We start from the raw sequence: 15544 nt of genomic DNA on the forward strand, positions 1-15544 counted from the left end.
TAATATTGTAATATTTCTGAGGAGTAATTTACTCCATTGTGTAACTGTAATCGTACTTGCATCAGTGGGATTAAATTCCTTTTAATTGTAAACCAGTTTTGGTAGATTTATTGTTGCAGCGTGTCGACTGTACAAAGCAGCCGGACAGGTGCTCTGGCCTCCTCGCTGTGGAACAGACTCAAACTTCCACAAGACCCAGCTCCTCTCTTGGGCATAGGGTTGTCACGATACCAAAATTATGACTTCGATACGATACCTGGCATAAGTATCACGATACCCGATACTTACGATACCAGAATTCGATACAATACTGGTATATTTATCTGTAATAGTAATAAATAAAACATCTGTACGGTTCCCTTTTTTACCAGCTTGTTCCTGCCCAGGTTTTTTAACACTCAACAAATGGCATTAAAATTTGTATTAGCCTACAGCAAGATATTAATGAAAACTACATGGTGCCATGATTGCTGCTGACTCTGCTGGCATCTGTCTGAGTGAGTGGGTGGATAAACAATGCTTAATGAGTTTGATATTTTCACTTCATATTTTATCTTAATTCATGGAATAATTATTTTTCCTTAACTAAAAATAAAAAGAATTAGCTCAAGATCCACCCGCTCCACCAGCATGTAGCCATTGTGCATCAATTGTGTTTCATTTAGTACACTTTTGTGTGCATTGTGATCATATAGGCACGTACTCGTGTTAGCCGTCTATGGGTGAGCTTGGGGGTGTTCATGTTTATAATCACATTTGCTTACCTGTCGTTCTTTCAACTCTTTAAAAAGTCCGGACGTCTGTCTGAAAGGTGCTTTGCCATGTTAGACGTGTTACCTCACTTGGTCTGTGTGGCTTTGAAACACGTTTCGCAGACTGGTCTCTGTATGTCAGCGGGCTTTCCTTCACTGTCTGCAATATAGCCAAAGTACTTCCAGATGATACTTCTGGCATCTTGTTTTTCAACAAGCAGAGGACGGTCTGGAAAAGCTCCTGCCATGTCTCCCCTGTGGTCACTCTGTGAGTGCACGCTGCCTGTTGCTGTGTGAGCGCTGGGCAGCCCCGCCCCCTTGCAGTCAATGCCTGCGGGCAGCATGACAAGGCGCAAAGCAGCGAGTGCGCTCTGATCGCGTGCTATTTTAATAAAGTATCGACACCAAAAAATATGCAAAATCATATCGTTTTTAACGTACAGGTACCGCGGTACCTTTTTAGTATCGATACACCGTGCAACCCTACTTGGGCACAGATTCTATTGGTGCATTTCCGGTCTGTCTTTGTTCATCCTGCATCTCTCCTTTCTGTTCTTTAATGTAACGTTACTGTAACGACGGAGCCTCTCGCTGTTAACAGACTATTGTGCTAGCGAGCATGCCGTTCAGAGGTGAAATTTTATAAATGTACAATTATTAGTGTTACAAATTGTTTATGTGTCAAACTGTTGTGTCATGGTGTGTTGCCATGTTAAAGAGCATTAGTTGTGTGTTATTAATTGTTGTGTTATAAAGTTAGAACCATGATTAGAGGTCCCCCTCAATACAGTTAAGGCAACTAGCTCCGACTGTAGCCTTCTTAGCGGCGAACAATATATTTAGCTGCCTGTTGAAGAGTGACAGCAGTTGTTTCGGCTATGCACTGGTATGACGGTGTGTTAAAAATTCATATCATACGGGAAATTAAAACCGGTATACCGGTTTAACCGGTATACCGCCCAGCACTAAGTTGCAGGGTAAACCCAGAGCATATCTCCTGCACTAACACATCGTGCGTGCCATGGCATGAATGAGGATACAGACGTGGCTCCTGAGGTCATTGCGCAGGCCTCTTCTCACCAGGTCGTAGGCCTCCTCCTTCTTTCCCAGACAATTCAGGGTCAATCCCTTCATCGCCAGGGTCTCTGCAGGGAGTAAATGGCACAAGAGAGTAAGAAATACAATGCATATTTCCCATAGACAGGATAACCTTTTCATTCATCTTTCCGTCCACATGTCTAACGCTTACCTCCATGCTCTGCAAACTTGGGGTTGGACAGAATTTGTTTGCAGAACTTGAGCCCATTTCTGTACTGCTTGTGTTCATAACATCGCTGTCAAAGGAAGCAGAGAGAAATCACATTAAGCCAAAAGAACAACAGTGTTGTATCAGACAAGAGAAGCAGCGGAACATTCATCCTGGAGTTGACAGCCATATAGACTGTCGATTGATTTACTAGAAAACATGCTACATCGTGATATTTATCGTTATATGAACTGACCTATATCGTGAAAAAGCAGTTTGACCATATTGCCCAGTCCTAAGCTAGACTTAGCAAGGAGAAAAACTATGAAAAAAGGACACTAATTTCTGCAATTTCACTTTTTTATGATCCATACTGATTAACTAAAAGCTGGCATGGGAGCAGAATGTCAACCACAGCTGGACCGGTATGTTACAGGATTCTACTAATTACATAAAAGGACCTGAAAGAACAAGGAACAACGTAGTCTTGGTAAGTCAGCAGTTTAAAAGTTCTGGTCACAAATTCAGAATGGGTTATACTTGTTCACCAGCAACATTATCAGATAATGTACTCCAGAATTATTCCCTAAAAACTATCCATATCATTAACATTCATCAGCATTCTGCACACAGCCGAGCTCAATGTTGAATCCGACTTTTTAATAAAACACAGTATTAGGGCTGCAACTAACGATTATTTTAATAATCGATTAATCGGGTGATTATTTTTTCGATTAATGGATGAATCGGATAAAAAAAAAGCATTCATTTCCAACCCTTTATTCAAAAACAGAACTGATCTTCAGAAAGTGCACAAACAGGTTGCTCCTTCAACATCCCTGAGCTGTTAAAGTAATAAAACAAAACAAAAACAAAAAAACATGAATATTTTTTTAAAAATACAAATCAGAAAACTTAACAGGATTTGTTTGAACGTCAGAACTTGTTCTCTACACCAGTGATTCTCAACTGGTGGGTCTGGTGGGACCCGTTTTCAGTGGGTCAGGCCTTTGCCTGGAAAAAAATTGTGATTTTATTTTGAAGGGCATTTTTTATGCAGCGGAATTTTTCCAGCATTTACGGCACTTGTTCAGCGGTGCAGGAAAAACACTGACCAATGCGTTGTGAATCACATCACGTGATGCAGCTCATCCAATCAAATATGGGTATTCTGACGAGTTCCCTGGCTTGAGTGAGATGTTCACACACCGTGACACACGGAGGAGAGACGAGGATATAGACAGCAGAGCAGGACTGTTGAAGTGAGAGTTGTGAAAGTCAAATCATAGGATGATTTCCAAAAGAGAAAATGACCAGAGAGACCAGAGTCATTAGACTCTGACTGGACAGACTCATAGAGGTGAATTCTTTCAACTCTAATTTCTCTTTTTAGAAGATGAGAAAAGTATAATATCCTGGCTTTTTCACTTCACCCTGAATGAACTGAGTTTAAAGCTGCAGGGCAATTCAGTGAACATAATTTATCTAAAATGAATTGTGTTACGTAATTTATTCTTTAATCCAGCCGTTATTTTACTTGAAATGAGAAGAACATTTATTCATGTATTTCTATGTATTATTTATAATCCATCCAGTTAAATTAGCTCGTAGCTCGGAATAGCATTTACGGCTAACTGGCTTGGCCAGTTGCTGCTAGCACAACAAGCTCCAATAACAGCTGATTCCTCCACAGACTTTTACAGTGCAGTAAAAGTCTGCATTTCAGTTAGCCGTAAATGCTATTCCGAGCTACGAGCAACAACAGTTATTGCCTCGTTGCTTTTAGATTCTAATGAGAAGACACGCTGCTTTGTTTTACTTCTTCTGTTTGGTAGCCTTGAGAGACCTTAGTCTGTAATGTAAGTATGTCTGTATTAAGCATGAAAAGATGTACGAAGATATATTACCGGTATATTCGCTAATGCTAATCACGGTTAGCATTTCCCCATTGGCGGTAATGTTAAAATTAGGTTAGAAGCTAGCGAGTCGGACATGTTATGATGTTCAGAGAAGAAGACAACTTTAGTACTGTTAAAAGCATCTTGCCGTTCAACGGGGACACCTGCGACTTATAGACCAGTGTGGCTTATCTATCTACAAATTCTTTTTTCTTTTAAAAATGAGCAGATGCAGCCTATATACAGGTGCGCTCGATTGTCCGGAAAGTACGGTAATTCAATGTTGAACTACATGAGGACTAGAAGAAACAGGCTAATGTCCTGTATGGTGTTGCTTCATCAACAACAGTGTGCCCTGTCTGAAATCATATGGGACAATGTCACACAAAAGTGTGCATACTAGTTCAAAACAGCTGCATATGTGTAAAAAAGACCATGTGTAACAATATATTTTTATCGATTATTCAAATTTTTGCATTGGTGTTGAAACAATTTACAGAATGTTCTCACTTAAACATGGCTGCTAAAAGTAAACAGAAAATATTAAACGGCCGAACAACAACATGAGATGATGCAATGGTGTAACGGTATGTTACCATCACAGCAGCGGTGCCAGAATTACCATGAAGAAACATTGATAAAACTATGTAACGGGATTACTACTGACAAAAACACGTTCCGCATGTTAACAATCATAATATGTCATGCTTTGACAGGGACAGAAAGTAAACAGTAGGTGCTGTCTGGACAAAGCTCTCAGGCATAGCAGTCGTACTACTGTGACAAGCGATTTCCAATTTATAGAGTTTACTAGTGGAGCAACGGGTCATAAAACTCACAGATCGCATCGTATCACGGATCGGAGTCAGGGATCAGAGAAAGGGGAGCAAATATAACTTTTAGAGTAAGTCAAACAGGCCATAACCATGTTGCTGTGAAAATATCTCCCTCAAAACAACTGTAAACTTGTTTTTACTGAATAGAGCTTGAACGCATCATTATATAACTCAATGCAACCTTTTGTCATGTTAGCGCCGTTATTTAGTCCACCGGCTGCTAAAAGCAAACTTTAACTAGCTCTCCTCCGGCCGATCATCCACCTCAAACACTTGACTGTGTACCGATTCAGCGGACGCACCCTACGAAGGCTTCAGCCTCTGAAGTGGGAAACATGTTTGGTTTTAGGAGAATGATGCTAGTACACACCCATACTGTACCGTTTATTTCAGGTAAATTTAGCAACATTAACACCATCAGCTGTGCTTCATATCCAGCATGTTATCTACCTCACCCAAAATAACTCTGCCCCAAGTTACAGAGAGAATCTGTCAGAGCGGTGGCTCTAAGCTGCAGGGCTCAAGTGCAAATATTAGGCCGGATTTAAAAACATTTCCCAAAGTACTGACGCCACATTCTCATCATGTTGGAAGGAAGGTGGTGAAGAGTCAGTCTTGGGGTTACAACTGAAGATAATGATGGTGAACCCTCAGCACCAGGGTGTCAGCCTACTTAATTACCTTAGAAGGCAGTGAAATTAAAATGTAGTTAAGTTTGGGCCTCAGAATCAGAACAGTTTATTGCCAAGCAAGTTTTCACCTGCAAGGAATTTGTCATGGCGGAAGGTGCGTAACATTCAACAATAAACAATGACATTTAACTATCAACAACAATCAGCACAGTGCAGGAAATAGAAACATATTTAAAATGTACAAAAAGATATGGAATATAGGATATAGAATAAAGTGCACACAAAAACAGATAACAGGACTGTAAACCAAGTGAAGTGTATGAAATGTTAAAAGTGACGAGTGTGTTTAAATAGAGAAGCAGGGATGTGCAGGGGAGAGACCACAAGGAAAGAGCCCAGAAGGAAATGCCCTGGGGATGACAGAGTCAGTGTCATTCGTGTTCATAAAGATTTCAGACTCTTCTTTATTATGCAATACCTCATCAGAAATATTTAAGCTATCGGAAAAAGAGAAGTATTTGTAATCTAAACAATATTTCAGTGGTGTGACATCCTAAATGGTCATGGCACCTATATTGTTGTATACACAAAATACTACCCATAACGCATCTAGGCAGTCCTGAAAAAATAACTTTAAGAGGCAGACGTCCCACTTAACTGAAGCTGTCCAACAGCTTGAGCGCTGAACAAAAACATAAGGGGTTTCCCTTTGATGTGGGTGAGTTGCTACAAGTATCCGTGAAATGAATTACCTGAAGTCCAGTTTGAGGAATAACATCCATTAGTCAGGGTCAACTTTCTAGTCAATGCTCTGTGAGGCACCATGGGACTTTTTAGTTTCTCTCACTACTATTAGTTTCTATTTTTATTATTTTGTCACTTTACATCCCTCTGTCTGCAACACAGTTGTATTACTTATTATGCAACGAAGTTAAAGTTAAAATTAGGAGGAATTGGCTTGATACGATCTCTTGCCCTACAAGCTTCAATGCAGCACAAAACTTTTCACGTCAAAACAAGACTGGAATAAAGCATGGATTAAAAAAAATATGATTTGTGTGCAAGGTTCAACTTAAGTTCAAGACAACAGTAGGGAAAAGTGCCCCCCCACGACACCAGAACGAAACTCATCAAACTCCAGTGCCATGCAGAAGTTGGAGAACTGCCAACTTTTATCAATGCATTTGGGCACTCAGTAGGGGAAAGCAAAAATAAATAGGGGTGTGGTCCACTTCTGACTACAGCCAGGGAGAGAAGCGCTTCAAATCTCATATCACATCCCCGCTGCAGAAAGAGCAATCAATGACAGAACATTCATCCAACAACAACTTCATGCTGATGAAACGCTGTCAGACCTCTTAACTAGGAACAAGAACTAAAAGGTCACTTCACTGTATTCAAGTTGAACAATGATGTTTACCTGAGGACATTAAACGGATCCTTCTTTATACTAATCGTAGATTCTAATGCAGAAATAAAGACTGTTGAACCTGCAGTGAAAAACATTAAAAAAACATTAAAAAAGTAGCAGTGCTGTGCAAAACACGATTTACATCAAACGCATTTAATGTTGCAGCACCACAACAATTTGAGGGGAAAAGCAACACTCCCTCTGAGGTCTGCAGCAAACACGGGCTCTAACTTCTCAGGATCAGGTGCAGCTCACAGGTGTGCTCCCAGAAGTGGAGTGGATGAACTACCAACTCCCACGAACTCCCAGCAGAGCCCCTGCTTTTGAAAACAATGAAGGTTATCTGAACTAGTCAGTGACGTTAAACTGGTCAGAGTAAAGTAAAGCTAGATGTGCTTGCAGAGATGTTAAACAGGACACACTGACAGTCAACAAGCACGGCAAAAGAAGAGGAAGACTGTCTATTTAAACATGCAGCAAACACCACAGCTGTTCAACAATGTCTCTAACCCACATGATACTGTGTGCAAACAGTAAATAAACAGGTACTCGGATATGGAAGGGATGGATGGGTAGCTAGCAGAGCACATAAGGCCTGAAGCAGCTAACGTTACAGATTTGCTGACAGTCACACCGGTCCGTGCCTCGCTTCCGCACGTTCTCACACATGCACGAGCTAAAGTTAACGTTACCAGTTTGCTCTAATCCAACCTACACCGGTGTGACTACGGATACTCCACACAGACAGATTTAGACCGACATTAATCAGATAAATCAAGATATTTAACGCCAGTTGGCTAGCGTTAGCCGATTAGCTAACGTCAAGTGGCCAGTGTGATGAGTTTCGCATAGCTGGTTAGCATGGCCCACGTCTGACACGAAGTTAAAAACACCGGCCATGCATTCATATAAATGCAGACAAAACGGCAAAGCAGTAATAAGAGGTTACATTAGTATGAGGAGCTCTTTGCATACACGACCGGTACACTGGCTACACATCGTGGAGCCTAGCGGTAACTTATCGGTTGTTGTGTACGAAGAGCAGTGTGGCCTAGCCAAGTCTGGCTCTTTAAACCAGCGCCAATATGCTTTTAATGCTGATGTATGTTAATCACTTTGAACACACGAATTACAACAGAGTCAATAATAACCATTGTGGATTTAAGTTACGGTGACAGCGCATGTCAGAGCCGGGCTAGCTAGTCCATTCAATGATGCCATTTTGCTAACACACGGAAGCTAACGCTAGCAGCCGGAGAGCTACACCGACTCACGCACAGTGAATCGTTAAACTCCACCAGGTCTCCGTGCAACTCTTTAACGATCAACTCACCAGAATCCTCTTGAAGAGAGCGTTCTCTTTCGGCGGTAAAGTAACTGTCGGCATCGTTGCGGTTGGGATCAGTTTCCCCCTCGACCTCAGCACATGTAGCTAAAGTTAGCCCGGGTAGTCGAGACGAGTAGAGTCGAGTGATGGCTCGGGTTCCCCTGCTTCAGCCGCTCCGCTCGATTGCTCCGTCTTCTTTCTCCTCATTCACTTCCTCCTCACGTGGTGAATCCAACACCTTTCAAAATGGCGGCGGCTGGTTTTATGTCCATGCTTTTACAATGGACGTGTTTCGAGCACAGCCGTAGCCTGGAAGGTTGTGATAAATAAAGTTGAAGATCCCCTCCATTAATGATTTTAACACACATACAAATGCTCTGCTTGGAATAATAATTTGTGTCCAAAAGTTCAATTATTTTGTTAAACATTATTAAAATGCGATCTAGTATTCCAATGTTGAAAACTCTCGAAACGTACATGTTAAAAAGTGTAATTTCTAAACACAACATATTTTCTATACAATCTATACTTCTCAAAGCATAACAGTTTTCATTGTATTTTCTGTGGATGATTCAAGTTTACATATCACACTTGGCCTTCACCCCTAAACCTGATGTCACAAAATCATCTTTTAGATTGATAGATAGACTTTATTCATCCCCAGGGGGAAATTAGTTTGTAGCAGCAGCAATTTACAGAGTAAAATAAAATATAAAATATTATGTATGGAAATGCACAATATATACAGTACAATAAAATAACAGAGCAGATATTGAATTTGAAGAAGTAGAATAATAAAAAATTAGATAAAATAGAATTAAAAAAAATAATAATCTCATTTTAAACTCAGATTTAAAGTGACCACAGAAAAACTTTCTCTCTTCAGGAAGTGAAGGTGAAATCGACCTTCTAGTGTTGAACTTTGTGTTTACATCGTTTTGCACAGTGAAGGTCCAACACTCACGTAAAGTAGCAAGAAGCAAAACATTTGTGAGTGTTGGTGGAGTTTTATAAATCAGTTACAACCTATTTACAAATGTGTACTTTTCACTTTTATTGACCGTTTCACAAATCACACGATAGTAGTTAGGTTCAACCTTGGACCAGTATTTTCATTGAAAGATTACAAGCACAGTGGAGATGCAGGCCTTTATCGAATATCAAATATGATAGCCTACTATGATACTCAACGTATTCTGTTACCTTTAAAAGCAAACTTCTGTTCACTCCCTGTGGCGAATAATACAATGTAAGTTTCTGTGCTCCCGATTAAACAAAAATATAATTTGAATATATTTCTCCTCATAACTGCATGATTATTGAAAATTAATCAGATGGTCTTCAGTGAATGTTATCAGGAGCTTTTTTTCAAATTTTGAGAAGCTAGAACACATGATGTACTGAGTGAATGTCCATGTTGTCCATGTGAGATGAACTACAGCACATGTCCAAAGCCTTTAGGATGCAAAATACATGTCATGTCGTCCACCATCAGTGCAATGGAGGATGCAATAATGTCCATAATCCAAGATGGTGAACATGCAAAACTACATTCTGTCTGCCTCGCCATTACACTTTGGTAACAGCGCACTGATTGTCCTGGGCACCGATCCTGGAGAGCACCCCATGACAACCTTCTGGAGTGTTTCAACGGTGTTCAAACTAAATGGCAGCAACACCGTCTTGTCCTCAAGGACAGTCCACAGGTTTATATATTGCCATCTTGGTCTTTGATAACATGTAATCCTACGGCCTCCTCAATGGATCCCTGGATGAGAGCTTCATGATCTGCGTCCTGTAGAATGCACATTCACAAAATAAAACAAGATAAAATACAAATATGCAACATAAATATCATGCAAACTGTCTGCATTTAACAATAAATTAGTTGCAAAACGAGGGGATGGGGACTGAAGGGAACGCTATATGCATATGAATCATATGCATATCTAAGACATAGGGGACAATATGCATAGTCTTCATCATAGATCTCTTTACAGTCAGTGTGGATGAGGAGTAATGATTACAGGTACCAACAACTCTTTCTACCAACATACAGCAGTGTTGTACTAAATAAATAAGGAACTGTCTTTTAAAGCACTTGATCCCTGATGTCTCACATTTAAGTCAGATAAAAGATGAATGATTTTAAAATAAAAGTTTCTCTTGTACACAATTAAAGACTGGAAGAACTGGCCCATTTTAAAAATCCAAGATCACCACCATGTTGACTTAAATAGTTGTCAAGTTAGTTCTATGTGGTTTCCATAACTGGGGTTGTTTTAAGAGCTCAACAATATATGACACATACAATCTTTTATACTGAGTCTTTATAAATAGACTCATCACATACTTGGTCCTTAGTCCTGTGCTTCTCGCCCTGAAGACAGCAGCAGAGAATCCTCACATGAGTAAAGCAACGTAAACAGAAATCTTATCAGAGCACTGGGTGCCATAATGCTCATAGTGTTTTGACTGACATTTAAGTTAGTAAGCTGAAGTAAAATTGTTGTGTATTGATCGTCACAGCAGCTGAAGCAAGTCACAACTGATCGTCTGATACTTTATGATCTCCTAATATTAATTTATATTATGACTGTGCTAGTTTTAAACAGCATCGACCTCTTTGAATGATCTGTTTTGATGCTGCAACATCCTATTTTAACAAGTATTTTATTTTATTTCAATTATCTATGTAATTAATTTTTTAAAATGTAATTTTGTAGGGCCATCTCTTATCATATTTCAAGAAAAAGGGGGTAACACTTTCTATGAAGCCCATGTCTATAATGCATTATAAACATACTTATAATGCATTATAATCTTATAGCACTGAATAATAATAGTTATAACCACATGTTCAGAATGCTTTAAAACAACAATCATATTACATGATAAAGCATTTAATCATGACTTGTGAAGTCAAGTATCATAATACTTCTCAACTGCAAGGATCATTTATAATTCCCATAGTTTGATACATTATAATCTTTTTATAATGCCTCTATAATCACTTTTATAATTTATTATAATGTGGTTGGAACTTAACTCTAAGTGGCCATTGTTTACTTCAAATATAGGAAAAATAATTTTGTGTTCTTACATAGATTTAATGATATTTATTCACTTTAATAAACAAAAACAATTATTTGTTCTCATGACCGTAGGTTTCTAATGTGTTATGATTATTGTTATAAAGCATTGTGAATATTTATGAGTGCTTATAACCATGACTACACATGGCAGATTATTAAGCGAAAGAGGTATGTTTGTAATGCATTAAAGACATGGGCGTCATAGAAAATGTTGTCAGAAAATGGAAACTAAATTCAGGGTACATGGACTAGGACATGCAGAGTAAGAACCTGTTCGGCACAAGGAATCGTGATTTTATTAATTGTATTATGCCTAAATGCAAACACTTTAAAATAATCAGTTTCTGTATGTTTTTGATACTGCATTGGCTTTAATAAAAGATTAATATTGTAATGCCATCTCTTGTCTGAGTCACTGGAAGCTGTAGCTGCCAGAAGTTTACTGTAATTTTACAGGGAAATTTGTTACAGTGTGTGTCACGTCAGGAATGACAGCCTTCACAATACACACACCCACACACCCACACACACACACACACACATATATTGTGTCAAACTCCATAAACGCTGGATCCTACACTTCCCATAATGCAGCTCAATGACATCTTTTGGTTTGACCCTCGTCGCAGGTAAATGTACATGTTTTTCAAACTGTTTGAAAGACATGTACGTTTACCTGCCATTGTTGCAAACTCATGGAATTCCATGAGTTTGCAACAATGGCTTTCTGTTATAAAGTCCAAAATCTAGATAACCCTGCTGATATCACTATGACAGCATCAGGGTTGTTTTTTCAGACTTTAAATGAAAACCAGAGCCAAAGGAGACATACATACTTTTTTCACAGGCTGAGTAGCATTCCTTGTGAATTGTAATGGTGTAATAATCTGATGCTCTTCATCGCTCCACACTTACGGCTGCTGTTATAATTTTAAAACTGGGGAAATAAAAGCAGCAGTACAGTTAGGAGGATGAAGCTGTTCTCAGTTCCTGCCAGTGTCATCTAGAGGGCGCCATATTGAATGAAAAGACGTAAAACCACATCACTGCTCACAACCAGACAATTTGTTGATTATCATTAGCCAACAAGCCGACTTTGTTCAACTTTTAAGTTGTGAGGGAGAGTAGACACTTCAGTAAGCATGTGTGTGTATGTGTGTGTGTATGTTTTACAGTACACTTGTGCAGGTTATCTTAAACAAGCTGGGAAAGCATACAAAGCACTTATCCCCACAGTAGGATACTCTGCATTGAAATAACTCAATGGAACAGAAAGATAAAGTCATCTGAAGGTAATTAGAAATGTGTGTGTGTGTGTGTGTGTGTGAGAGAGAGAGAGATTTTCATGGTGTTTTATTCATGGTGTGAGACAGCTTAGGCCTTGCTCTGCTGTTATCTGGTGGCCTCCTACTCCTCCACCACCACAATGGCTCCTGCTACCACATTCATCAACTTGACACTACACACACACACACACACACACACACACACACACACACACACACACACACACAAGTTCTCCCTCTCACTTCACACTACCTCTTTCCCCCTCCATATGTCTTCCCACTCCACATTTCTCCAGCTACATTTCTTCACGTTATTACTCTCCGAGAGGGAGAGAGAGTGAATGATTCTTCTAACTCATCTTCCACTCTCTGTGACACATCATTTGTCGTCGTGATTAGAGCCCATAACGGTGCCTCAGGAGTGTGTGCAAGGCTGATGATGGACTTGTGGCTGGCTTGTTGTCTGCGTTTGCTGTTGACCTCCTGAGCGCTGACAAACAAGAAAGACAGTTGTGTGTGAGTACATGTGGGCGTTTACCTGCCACCTGCCCAACCCAGTCCCCCCAAAAATCTTGGCATTGTATATTTCTGCAAACCATGTTGAATATTGACGTTTCAGAATCAGAAATATTGTATCCTTGTATCCTTGCACAATGAAAGCACAATGTTATGTAACGTTACGTAACAAGTGTGAAGTTTACTTTTGGTTTCACACAGGACATGAACAGCATTCTCCTGAGTGAAAGTCCTGTGTTTGTTTGACCCCCCCCCCCAATGGACACAAAGCGGATATAAAAAATAGTCCATCCTGGATTGGCTGACTGACCATACCGAGGTTGTTGTGGAGCGTAGCCTACACTGTTCCTTTTTTATAGTGTTTGAATTATTTGGTTTGTTCCGTAATACGGGGGGTGACCCCTCACGATTTTAAATTATTTTATTTGCTAATAAAAAAAATTTGAAAAATTAATTAATACATTTTTTATTTTTTCCATTATTTTTATTTGAGTTATTAAAACTATATTCCTTATTAAAATGTTTTCAATTTATCAGGAAATAATTAGTAATCAGCAAATAGGAGGCATTTTGTTTGAAACACACAAAAGTTTGAGCAGTTTTAGCTCCTTGCAATCATTGATGCACAGATTGCAGGAGATTCTGCCGGCGATGACCTAACCCTTGTAGTCCACCAGAGGGACCACGACTCCACGTGACTCTTGCCCCGATGGGTCGGTCGCTCCCTGTGTGCACTCCTGGTGCCCTAAGATGCGGCTTGAAGGAGAAGATGCGTTTTTTAGTTCGCCCTCTATATGATTTGCACACCTGACCTTACGGGAGATATTGGGGAGAAAGGATCCCTGGATCCCTTTTCTTATTCCTGTTTTTGCCTCGTGAACTGCTCTACTTTAAGATTGACTTTTACCGGGATCTAAGTTTGCACTGAATATTCTTCAATTACCGACACGAACCCGGTCGATGGCTTGCTTGCTGTCCCATCTGAATCGACCCACAGTAACTCACATTGATAGTGTAATCGGTCGCTCAGACTAGCAGTCGGTCTTATAAAAGTCCTGTATTTAACTTTTTTCTTTTAATGTAGATTTTCCCTGAATCCTTTCGAAATTGATAGGACCCTGCTTTAGAGCTCAAACAGATATAAATCTCTTTCAAACTCAAGCTGGCCTCTTCCGGGTGTCCTTGCTTAAATTAGAGCGAAACTAATTTGAATAAGTATCAGTGTGGTTTGTGCATATCAGGAATGCAATCAGTAGTGTGCCGAGCTGGATGGTGCTCAAACTTACCCCAGGGGCCGAAGGTGATGCGATGAGGCGTAACCACTCCTGGGCTGGCTTCTCAAGAAAACATGAAGAAATGGACTTGATCGAAGAAACTAATTCGTTACTTATTTATTTGTATTCAAATCAAAGTGTAATCTCTTGGTCCAAATTACAGAGAAAAATATTGTTAACTGAAAAATATAAGAAATAATCACCTAAGTGTTCAAAGACCCCTTCAGAGCAGTTTACAGACAGAGTTAAATTGTACGGAGAAAAAGTTGAACCATTAACCCACACAGCTAACGGGTCCCCTCACACAACTCCTAAAAATCAGCAAAGTATTCTTAAAAACTATGACTCTCAAAAGTCAGGAGATCTGCAAAAAGTTAAAGTTTTACCCCGTGTGGGTTTCTACCCACACGGGGTTCCTTCTCTAAGCTCTCCTCAACTCAGCTCCAGCTAAGTTCGAGTGTTCGTTCGAGTGTCCTGTTCTCGAAAACCGAGAGTTTTTATACTCTTAACAACCCCTGGGGCAAGGACCCCCTCCCTTCGTTCATGCTGACCTTGTGGCCATAAATGTCATCATAACTCGTGAGTCCAGAGACATGCTGGCGCCCGGCGGTGCCTGAGGCTGAACGCCGTCAGAATGCAAATCTCAGCGACCCTTGGCCGATGTCCCCTGAGTGAACCTATGGGTCATGCCCTGCTAGCGTGTGTGTGTGTGTGTATGTGACAACAGAACAACACCTGGGGCAAGTACCCCCTCCCTTCGTTCAGGCTGACCTTGTGGCCATAAATGTCATCATAACTCGTGAGTCCAGAGACATAGTGACGCCTGGCCGAGCCTGAGGCTGAACGCCATCAGAGTGCAAACTTCAGCGACCCGTGGCCGATGTACCGTGAGTGAACCTATGGATCACGCCCTGCTATCAGGTGTGTGTGTGTGTGACAACAGAAACATGTCTGTGCGACAGGCGCAATCTTATAAGAGACTCAGAGTCATATGCCTCTCTGTTTTAACTCCTTATAACCAGGGCTTTGCCGTGTAGAGACATCACGATTTCGCAAAACATCCACCGTGTTCAACAGGTTTTTTATTTGCATTATTTGTATGTTGCCATTTATAGTGCTTGGCGTGGTAAGGAGGATATCGCTCCGCTTTCTCCGCAAGTAGCCAATAGCTCTTGAGAGATTTTACACTTGTGGCCACTTACCTCCATACATTCTCACGTTTCAAAAAATGCATCAATTATTATTTCAATTGTAATATTCTCCTTGCTGCT

The 15544-nt window shown here is 40.2% G+C and overlaps 1 protein-coding gene across 1 annotated transcript in view; it reads right to left on the reverse strand.

The window, feature by feature from the left end:
• naa15b (N-alpha-acetyltransferase 15, NatA auxiliary subunit b) overlaps positions 1–8254 on the reverse strand; it is a 26617-nt gene extending 18363 nt beyond the window's left edge. Inside the window, exons 1-3 of the mRNA XM_079277812.1 lie at positions 8109–8254; positions 2002–2086; positions 1793–1897 (exon numbers count right to left, since the gene is read on the reverse strand). Coding sequence (XP_079133938.1) covers positions 1793–1897; positions 2002–2086; positions 8109–8162 — 244 coding nt within the window. The 5' untranslated portion in view covers positions 8163–8254. The remainder of the gene's footprint in view (positions 1–1792; positions 1898–2001; positions 2087–8108) is intronic.
• Positions 8255–15544: the final 7290 nt, after the last annotated feature.

The sequence above is a fragment of the Melanostigma gelatinosum genome (genome assembly GCF_949748355.1).
Source record: "Melanostigma gelatinosum genome assembly, chromosome: 11".
Classification (NCBI taxonomy): Eukaryota; Metazoa; Chordata; class Actinopteri; order Perciformes; family Zoarcidae; genus Melanostigma; species Melanostigma gelatinosum.